Genomic DNA, 11,437 nt, shown 5'->3' on the forward strand with positions numbered 1-11,437 from the left:
GTCCAGCGTTTAGCACAATTTAGTGTATCTTACCAGTTCTGCTTATCACGTGGCCAACGAAGATAACACAAAATCTAGTATTTGCCCTTCGGTAAGGCGTTGGTTGCCTGGTTACCGATGGCTGCGCTCTGGAACTTCTCCTGAGGGTTTCTTCGTTGCTGGACTTTGGAGTTCTGGCACGAAGTCTCGTTGAGAGTTTTTGAAGCACAGATGACGCCAGCAGCGGTGGCGGCGCAGCACCCGCAAGGGCGGAAGCCCGAGCTGCTTGGAAGATGTTGTACGTTGCAGTTGTGATGTTAACTTCCCGACTCACAAACTCTTACTCCTTAGGGTTTTGTCCCTTTGGGGCCAGTCCGCCCAATGGGTGATTGGTCCAATCGGATGTGGTTGCGGGGTTTAGCCACGCCTCACGTGGTTTCTCCTGTTGTGCATAAATTAGCTCTGTGTTTTGGCTGTTAGTGTGACAGTTTTTAATACTTTATAAAAAGTAATTTTGCATGAGCTCTGTTCATGTTCCCTTTCAAAGGCTACACTCGATGCTGCATGAAAACGCTATGGGAACATCTTGTCATGTTGCCGGTTGTGAAGCATGTGTGTATCAAACACGCCAAATTTTGGCTTATATAACATCGGTCAGGTGACGTCATCTGATCAGACGCACCTGCAGGTTATAAATAGGAGTAAACCGGAAACATTCCTCAGATCTTTTGTCTTCACTTCATAGGCGAGTTAACACTATTCTTTGCTTTTAATATGCTTTGTGCTTTACCTGACAGTGTAAAGATGTGTCAAAAATGTGACCCAATTCAGATTTTTTGCTCATATGTGACACATATCCGATATGTTCTATGTCCGTGTAAACAGGAAAAAAACGCATGCATTCCGATATTTCGAGATCAGTTTCAGGCCTCCTTTATATGTGGAAATAAATCAGATATAAATCAGATATGTGCTAATGTGATTGTCGTGTAAACAGACAGATCGGATTTCCTGAGGCATTGCGTTCTGTACGTCATTAAAACTGAGACTTCTTTGCGGTTTATTGCTGTAATGTTATTCTCTGGTGGAAGCGCGTGTGGAATTATAACATCGCAGGTGACCTGGAAAAAGAAAAGCACCCTTTTTTAATGCTTATTTGCGATAAATAACATTAAGAAATCAGTATTTGGTGAATGAAGCATATGCACAGGCTGCAATTATGCAGTTTTTTTTCCCTCCTCCGTTTTAAAACCATGGTGACATTTCGTGAACTTTGCATATATCGCAGAGCGTCAAGCATACTTCACCTTTGTCTATCTTGGCTAGTGTGTAGCGCAAGAACCTCCCTTTAAGTATGTGTGATGTTACAGAAGGCATGGCAAGTGTAAACACATGTATCGAATATGAGTCATAGTTAAAAGAACGTGTAAAAAGTTGGTCAAAAACATCAGATATAGGCAACAAATCAGAATTGGGCATCGAGACCTGCAGTGTAAACGTAGCCTCAGGGTAAAACGAGGCCAGTCCGTCTAGCTAAATGGCGGCGTCTGGAACTCTGTTGCTGAACCATGTCTCAGTGAAAACAAAGACACAGCAGTCCCTAAACTCACACTGTGTAGTCAGTTGCAGTCAGATGTCGTCCAGTTTATTGTCCAGTTTGTTTTTGGAGCAGACGTTTGATAAGATGATGGACGGAAGAGCCGGCTGGCTAGTGTTTGTTTTTAGCCGAGCACAGACTCCCGCCCACTTGCCGTGCTTCCGCTTCCTTGCGAACTGCTTACGATGTCCCCTTCTCCGGCTTCCGGCATCAGGCAACACCGAGGACTGGAGGCCTGGTTCCCGGAGCAAGCCGAGGTCGCGTGTTTACTTGTAATTAAAATGTATTTTTATAAAAGGCTCTGCTCTGAAATTTCTTTATAGGTCATGTCATTTACATTTAGGAATTTGGGAGATAATTTTATCCAGAGCAACTTACAAAAGTGCTTTGTAGCTTCGAACACTGGAGAGATCCTTACACTGGGTTACTAGGTCACTAACTAAATAAAATTTATTAAAGCAGTTGTTTGATTTGTTGTGTTTTACAGGGAGTCCTAAACCTGTGGTGTCAATACACCCTGAAACGCATGTGTACGGAGGAGAGAGAGTTACTCTCAGATGTGACATACAGGGAGGAGGAGGAGACACTGAGTGGACATACAGCTGGTATAGGAACAGTGACAGACTTGGCCCTCGGAGACCCTATGGAGACTATTCATACAGCACAAATCAGTGGTACAGGATCTGGCATGTTATTGACTCTGACAGTGGTGACTACACCTGCAGAGGATGGAGCAAGAACTCTCAGATCTCAGAGACCAGTGATGCTGTTAAACTGACTGTATCAGGTGAGTCTGTGCCAACAACATTTTTATAGTTTTTATAGTTTTATGCTTACAGTGTATGATGACGTGTGTGATAAATATTTCATGTAATGTAGTACTGATATGTAATGTAATAAATCAGAGATTAACATTTGCAATTTCATTAAGTTTTAGATCATATGTTACACAGCCAGAAATTTTGCACACACCACAGATAACACCTGCTTTTTCGATATCTTTAGTCCTGCTCATTTTTATAGTATATTGCTTTGTGTTGCTGAGCTCAGTGTCATACATTTACAACAACATTCTACATCACTGCACATTATCCAGCTGAGCTTTGATTTACATCCTGCACTAGACATCATCTACATGTAGGGGGCATCTGTCTCTTGTTAACTCAGATTGGTGTAGTTGTTAATGTTAATGGGCTCCAATTAATAGTTTGCCACAGCAGACCACATTTTGACACAACACAGGTTTTGCACTAGATGCCCTTCCTGATGCAGCCTTCCCATGTGTCACTGGTGTAAATGAAGTGTAACTGGTGTAACTTTGGCCCTCTGCATGGCAGGAGAGAATCCTAGTACTGAGCTGTGTTCATCTTGTAAAAATATTCATCACAATAATGGTGTTCAGCCTGATTGTTGGTACAGAGCAATCTCTGCATTGTCTGATATATATCGAGTATATAAATAATATGTAAAAATATCTTATTGAGCCTTTACCCGAAGGTTTAATGAATTTTCTGAATCTCAACTTTAATGTCAAACTTATATATTTAATGGGCCATATTACAAATTGTTCCAGTGTGACGTGCTTACAGCATCAAACCTGTACTTTACTCAGTTGCTTACTTTATGGTCTCGAGATTATTGCGCTATTCTCCACCACATCTATCTATCATTCTGTCTGTATGTCTGTCTTTTAATGTGGAAAAATTGCAATGTGCATTAAAATGAATATTCACTTCTCATAAAAGTAATATATAGTCTACATCACTTACCCCTGTAATGTTTAAACATTTGTAGAGTCTGAAAACTTACTTCATGATAATTAAATAGCTTTACTTTAAAGCTTTACATTAAATTAAAAACCACTGGCTTGTGTTGTGGTGTTTTATTGATCCCCTGAAGGTGGAAAGGTCCCTAAAAAATAAAATGGGAGAACTCAAAATTGGTAAAACTTTTTATTCTGACGTTACATATATTTGACTGTTATTGTATATAAAGTAAATGTACTAATTTATACCTTTGTATATTTCCTGTGTAACAGAGAGACCAGAGGTAGTACTGAGTGTATCTCCACAGAGCTGGCTAACTGAAGGAGACTCAGTCACTTTAAACTGTGGGGTTACAGGCTTCTCTACAGACTGGAGATTGACCTGGTACACAGTTAATCCATACAGAGAAATAAGAGACAGTCATGGTGATTATGTGTCAGGACGCTCCTACACCATCAATCCTGTTGCTCGTAATCACACAGGAGTTTATCAGTGCAGTGCAGCGAGATACAATTTGCATTTCACACTTCCATCTAATCTACAGCCGCTGTGGATCACTGGTAAGTAAAAATAACACTGTTGTTGTGGAGTGTTGGGGCGAAAAACACTTTATATGTGATATAAATTCCAGATATGTAGAATTACCACTGTTTAAATTTTTGGTGTAAACATCTTTATTTTATTGAAGGCAGTTAAATACTTTAAACACTGGTAGAGGATTATTTTCTTTCTAATTAAATGAGGCGTAAATGTGTTCAGTGTAAAATTATGTCAATGATATGATAATGATATGTCAATTGTAGTGACTGTTTATCATACCTTCAACTTTAAAACCCACTTAGCTTGCCAATGTTAGCTATTTTTGTTTTACATGTGTTTCAACCTTTGTGTGAGCGTGTGTGTGTCTTTATAGAAACAGATCCACAGTCTTGTGAAGATTTATTCTTTGTTTCCAAATAAAGCTCGGTCCAGTACCGATTAGCATTCCAAAACAAACATTAAATTCTTTCTGCTCCAAATGATTTCACGTCACGATCCAAGTTCCACGAGCACAGTCAAAAACTTATATCGAGCCACACTTGGCAAGCACTTCTTTCAAACAAAAACAAAAACTCTCCCTTGCGCATGCCTGATAATTCTAATACAGCGCCACATTCTGTCATAAAATAAACACCGCACATTATATTTCAAAATAAAAGAACATGTTATACAATTTGGCTTGCACTATACAAACTAAGAATATAATAACCGCAATAATAAATAAATTTACGCATCAATAACCAAACAACATATCCGCAGTATTCAGTGGATCGTACAGATATGTCAATCATAATAAGACATGTGAATTATAATGTGTGTTTAAGGTGAATCTCCTCCAGTCTCTCTGATCATCAATCCCAACAGAACTCAACACTTTACTGGTGACTCTCTCTCACTGAGCTGTGAGGACCAGAGTAACTCTACTGGATGGACAGTGAGACAATACACAGAGAGTGAGAGAGTGTTAGATTGTTCAAGCTGGGGATCAGTTACAGGATCTACATGTAATATCAGCTCCCTCTCCACATCCTACACTGGAGTTTACTGGTGTGAGTCTGAATCTAAAACCAGTAATCCTGTCAACATCACAGTGCATGGTGAGTCTTCATGTAGTGTGTTTATTGTTTAAAAAAATGTCTTACATTAAAGAATATTTAGAAATTTATAACTGGGGAACTGATGAACCAGAGTCACTGGGTTTAGTGGTTTTAACCTCTGTGTCAGCAAAGTTTTTAAAGTTATGAGTGTTCTCTAATTGTAATATTACCTGAAGCCGGTCTTAGGATCTTCCAAGCTGTCCCCTTATGGCCAGCACTGCTCTCTTAAAGTGCAGGTTCAGTTATTATAGTGCACCCCTAAGTAGAGGGAGTATAGAGCCTTGTTCAATGACCCAACAGTGGCAACCAGGTGGAGCTGGGGTTCTAAACTCAAACCTTCCAATCAGTAACTTAGGGTCTTAACACACTGAGCCACCGCCCCTCAGTTATTCAATTATTTGTCATAAGTACCTTACAGCACACTGAAATTATAAAAAATCTTTCCACATATCCCAGTTAGGAAGCTGGGGTCAGAGCGCAGGGTTAGCCAAGATAGAGTACCTCTGGAGCTGATAGGGTTGAAGGCTCAACTGTGGTGACTTGGCGGTGCTGGGGCTTAAACCCCCAACCTTCCGAGCTGTAACCCAATAACCCACAACCTTAACTATTTTAGCGTGTTATTTGAAAAAATAAAGTTACTGACCAAAGTAAGGCCTCAGTTTGGGTCACCATTTGGTGACTTACATGTGAAACAAGCATCATTAACCACCTGATAAATTTAAAGACTGCTGTTTGCTTTTAACAAGAAACTCTCTTTACAGATACTGAGCAGAAAATACTTACAATTAAAAAAATATAACAAAACATTCCCACAAACGTATAATAGTTCAATTCATTTTGATTTTATTCATATATTGCTTTTAACAATGGTTATTGTCTCAAAGCGGCTTCACAAGATTAAAAAAAGATTATGGAAAAATGTAGGAGAAAGTAAAATGTCTGTAGATCAAAGTGATCTAATTGTCCCTGATGAGCAAGCCAAGGACGATGGTGATGGTGGAAAGAAAAAAACCTTGCTGGGATGGCAACTGGAAGAAACCTTGAAAGGAACCAGACTCAACATGGACCGCTTCCTCATTTGGGTCATAACAGATATAGGCAGGGTTTGATCCTTAGTCATACTATGTGTTAGACAGCTGAAGGTTCAATATAACATATGATGTCTAAGTTAACATGGAGTCCAGTCCAGTTCGGCACCAGCATGGCACCAGGATAAGTCAGACAGGTGCAGAGGGGGTCTTGATTGCTGGAAGCAGCGTGTGTAGCTCCAAACTGTCATTAAACAGAATTTAGCTGGACGTGGTCCTTGTTTGGATGGGTTGGCCTCTGTCTACTGGAACTGGCACAATTTCCAGGTGCCTCGGGATAGGTAGAAAGAGAAAGAAAGGGTGGAAAAGAATTAGAATAGTTGCCATTCATTATATTAGCAGCACTAGATGAAAATGTGCAATTAAATGTACTGGAGTAGGAGGTTATGGGATGAATTATGTGTATTTTAGGCCAAACAGATGTGTGTTGAGTCTGACTTTAAACTGGTAGACTGTGTCTGAGCCCTGAACACTGTCTGGAAGGCTATTCCAAAGCTGAGGAGATGAATATGAAAATGCTCTGCCCCCTTTTGTAGATTTGTAAACTACCAGAAATCCAGAGTTTTATAATCTTAAGGAGCGCTGCGGATTGTAACGTGTGGGAGCTAAACCATTTAGAGCCTAACAGGAGATTCTTAAGTGACTGCAGTTTTGGTGGAAGTTTGTTCTGTCCTAACCCAAGCATTACTTTCTGAAAGAAGTTGAAAGTGTTTTTCATGTTTTTGGGGTAATCCAAATTCAAAGCATATGACAGGCCAAATTGCCTGTGGTATATTCTGCAGATTGTCAATGACCATATCTGTCCATTTCTCCCTCAACAATGATGGCAGTAAAAAACTGGGTCAAGGTACTGCACAATTGATTTGGTACGAGAGGAAAGTGTTCATCAATGAGATGAATATGATTTTAATACTTCCAAACAATTTACAATAATAACGAGTCCTAGTTTAGGTTGACACAGAAATCAGAAAGTACCCTAGACTCACATTGTTTAATGAGTTAATCAGTTTTTTGTTTAACCTATTTTTAATGGAGCACATATGTGAAATTTATGGTAATTGTTATTTTCTGGGTAATATAACCCTTTAAAATCTAACTTAGAACTTATGAAGCAGGTGTTGTAGAAGTTACTGGCATCATCACCAGGAAAGACGTGCAGAACTCTGAGCACCAGTGTGCGCATTGCTGTCACATCTAGTTTCTAAAAGTAGAAAAATGAAAAACTGAATGAAGAATGAAGTTTAAGATCATGTAACATTCTAAAGTTACAGTACCAATCTGTTCATTAAAAGAATAATTTCTTCCAAAAAAAAAAAATTTTGGCATTAGTTGCTCAACCTTGTAAGACCTTTGTTCATTTTAAGAACACAGATGAAGAAATAACAAAAATTAAATCTTTGGTACTACCAGGTTCAAGGCCAGAAAAGTACCAAGGTGAAAGGAAAATGACTTTATTTCATATTTTCCTCTCTTCTGCATCACTTGAATATTCATGAATACCATGACAGAAGTGTGTGGCAGTGCCACACGCATGCATTGAGGTGCTCTTGTGAACACACGTCCACAAGTGACACAGTAAATGAAAATGTAGTATAAGTAATTATTTTAGTTTTCTTTGTGCAAAAAAAGTACTCTTGTAGTTTCATAATTGTTACAGTTGAAGCACTGATGTCACATGGATTACTTTGTCAATAATCCTGGTACTTTTCTGGGTCTTGAGCATGGTAGTACCTTTTCTGGTCTATGGGAGGGTGAGAAAGCTTTTCGATTTTCATCACAAAAATATCTTACATTGTGTTCCAAAGATGACTGAAGGTCTTACAGGTTTGGAACAACATGAGCCTGAGTAATTAATCACTGATATTTCATTTTCGGGTGAACTATCCCTTTAAAGTTTCATTTTAAACAAGGGCAATTATCATAATGCTGGTTGATAGTGCAGCAACTATGCAGGGAAGTGATTCCTAACCCACGGCTAAAGTGTTTCTCAACAACAGAACATATAAAATAAAATAACAATATTACCAACACTACTTTTAAATACTTCGAAATAATAATAGGTAGCAATGTCACGATCAACTTACAACAATAAATAAAATTAAGGCTGCAGTAGACTCACCGCTGTATTAATTTGTTGCATAAGTTCAGTCAATTTATCTTCAACAGTTCCTTTCTTGGACTTGAAGATAGTGACAAACTGGTGTTGTCTTCCCCTCCTTTTTCGGCCAAAAGTAGCCCAATTTCCACCGACACCCTGTTGGTCAACAGCACCGGTGGCGGTTGTTGTTAACCCGGGCCTTGACCGATCCGGTATGGAAATTATATTTGTGATTCGCATCACTGATTTGGCAACGTTTTACGTCGGATGCCTTTCCTGACACAACCCTCTGCATTTATCCAGACTTGGGACTGGCACAAAAAGACACTGGATCCCCCCCTCCCCCCGCCCCCGTGGTTGCATTGTGTGTTAATTTCAACTGGATTGCACAAAATGTGAGCTCCAGCTGTAGTTCACTCGTGTGTGTGAAAGAGTGCACACAGGACGGATGTAGCAATTTAACTTTAAAATAAAAGCTGTTTATTGCTAACCCATCAAAAAGTGTCCGGAGCTCAGTGATGTTGCTTGTGTCTTACACAGACAATTGTTTAGAATATGAAAGTGTGTAACATTGAAAGTGTGGCCTGAGTCTGTGTAAAGGTGTGTGATTGTGTGCTTTGTTCATTCAAAAACAAAGATTTAGAAGGTTGCAACTCTCTTTTCTCCTATTTATAATGTAATTAAACCTATTTCCTAAATTAATTATAAAAAAAATAATAATAGAGTTTAACATTTCTATATATGCACACATTGGAAATCTTTTACAGCCTAATTTATTATTATTATTATTATTATTATTACTATTATTAATAATGTTTTTTTTTTTATTCTACAGTAAGTCCTAAAGCTGTGGTGTCCATAGATCCTGACACACTTGTGTACAGGGGAGAGACAGGTGTCGAGCTCAGATGTAACATACAGAGAAGAGGAGACACTGAGTGGACATACAGCTGGTATAAGAACAATGACAGTCTTGGTCCTCACATAGGCTCTAGAGGCTATATTAGTATCTGGTCTGTTACTGACTCTGACAGTGGTGACTACATCTGCAGAGGACAGAGCAAAGACTCTTGCATCTCAGAGATCAGTGATGCTGTTACACTGACTGTATCAGGTGAGTCTGTTCCAACTACATTTGGATTTTATAGATTTGTGCTTAAAGTATACTTGCTGTGTGTATTACTGCATGAGACATACGAGATAAACATGTAGGATTATGCAGTAATGATATGTACGATATGTATGTATGATATGGCGAGTGTCAAATTATTCACGGTGGTCTATTGGGGCTGTAAAATGAGGGTGTCAGATAAGAACAGACTGGGCACTGCAATTAAAAAGCCAGGATCTGTGCTGGGCACGTAGCTTGACTCTGTGGATGTAATAGCGACGAGGAGAATTGTGTCCAAAGTACAATCTGTCTTAAACTGTCCAAAAAAGGTTCATGGTTGTAGTGATTAAAACAAAAGAGAGGAGAGAAGAGGGAAGGGAGGTGCTACTGTGTAGGACAACTTTCACACACACACACACATACATACAACAGCTTACCGATAGAAACTAAGAGTGCACTTCCACACACCACACACGAGCCAGAAAGTGAAGAGAAGTATGAAGGGGGCTACTGTTGGACAACTTTCACACACACGTGCACAGCCGTGCACACACACATACACACACATACACACACACACACACACACACACACACACACACACACACACACACACACACACAAATGCATTATGCTCATACACATGGTCACAGTGTTACAGTAAACAGCACATATGCACACAGATGTTGACTATATAAGTGATGCATGCGCACTGAGACCGATATTTCAGTTTTTATTTTTTAATCTGCAAAAATGTCAACAATTCTGTGATGGTTGCAATATAACAAAAAGTGAAAATGTTAAATCGGTATGAATACTTTCCGTATGGACTGTTTATGTGTATACGTGTGTATACTGTAATACATATATGTAATAATGTGTGTGTGTGTGTATATATATATATATATATATATATATATATATATATATATATATATATATGTATATATATATATCACCCTTATTTATAATGTGAATAAACTCTCTTACTAAATTGATGAGATTATTAAGTTAGGTTACAAAGTTACTGATGAGATTATTATTATGTATAAAGTAAACATCTAAACACACAATTTTGTATTTTCTTTGTAGCAGAGAGACCAGAGGTAGTACTGAGTGTATCTCCACAGAGCTGGCTGACCGAAGGAGACTCAGTGACTCTAAACTGTGGGGTTACAGACTCCTCTACAGGCTGGAGATTCACCTGGTACACAGTTAATCCCAACAGACGGATAAGAGACAGTCATGGTGATTATGTGTCAGGACGCTCCTACACCATCAGTCCTGTTGCTCGTAATCACACAGGACTTTACTGGTGTAGTGCAGAGAGATACAATTCGCCTTTAACATTTTCATCTAATCTACGGCCACTATGGATCACTGGTGAGGAAAAATAACACTGTTTTATGGACTGATTGATGTAGCATATGTGTAAATTAAATAACAGATCTGGAGAACTAGAGCTGTGCTAATGTTTGGTCTAAAAATCTTCAGATTCACCTGCAGATGAATGTTCAATACTAAGAATAGCACTAAACACTGGTAGAGGATTATTCTCACTTATACACTGTTTAATTAAATGAGGTGTAAATGTGTTCAGTGTAAGTTAGTCACACAATCATAATAAGACATGTGAATTATAATGTTGTGTGTTTAAGGTGAATCTCCTCCAGTCTCTCTGATCATCAATCCCAGCAGAACTCAACACTTTACTGGTGACTCTCTCTCACTGAGCTGTGAGGACCAGAGTAACTCGACTGGATGGACAGTCAGACGATACACACACAGTGAGGGAGTGTTATATTGTTCATGGTGGGGCTCAGTTACAGGATCTACATGTGAAACCAGCTCCCTCTCCACATCCCACACTGGAGTTTACTGGTGTGAGTCTGAATCTGGAGAAAACAGTAATCCTGTCAACATCACAGTGCATGGTGAGTCTTTATGTAGTGTGTTTACTGTTAAAGCCAGAATGAAAATAATTGTAATATTGTAACCTAAAGTCAGCAACACTACATCACAGTCGAGTTGAGCTGAATCAGTTACAGTAGATCAGGTGAAACACTGTAATGAGGCTGTAATCACAACACACAATAACACTAAGGAGTTTCACTGTGTAATCAAGTTGGGCTGTTCAGATTTTTCCTAATTAAGTGGAGAT

General features: G+C 39.0%; 1 protein-coding gene across 1 annotated transcript; it reads left to right on the plus strand.

Moving 5' to 3' along the window:
• Positions 1-210: 210 nt before the first annotated feature.
• Positions 211-10,737, plus strand: LOC128507436 (Fc receptor-like protein 5). The gene is made up of 7 exons (XM_053478399.1): positions 211-277; positions 2,064-2,363; positions 3,615-3,902; positions 4,707-4,979; positions 9,001-9,279; positions 10,369-10,569; positions 10,724-10,737. The coding sequence occupies exons 1-7, from the start codon at positions 211-213 to the stop codon at positions 10,735-10,737; spliced, it is 1,422 nt and encodes a 473-aa protein (XP_053334374.1).
• Positions 10,738-11,437: the final 700 nt, after the last annotated feature.

The sequence above is a fragment of the Clarias gariepinus genome, chromosome 1 (genome assembly GCF_024256425.1).
Source record: "Clarias gariepinus isolate MV-2021 ecotype Netherlands chromosome 1, CGAR_prim_01v2, whole genome shotgun sequence".
Classification (NCBI taxonomy): domain Eukaryota; kingdom Metazoa; phylum Chordata; class Actinopteri; order Siluriformes; family Clariidae; genus Clarias; species Clarias gariepinus.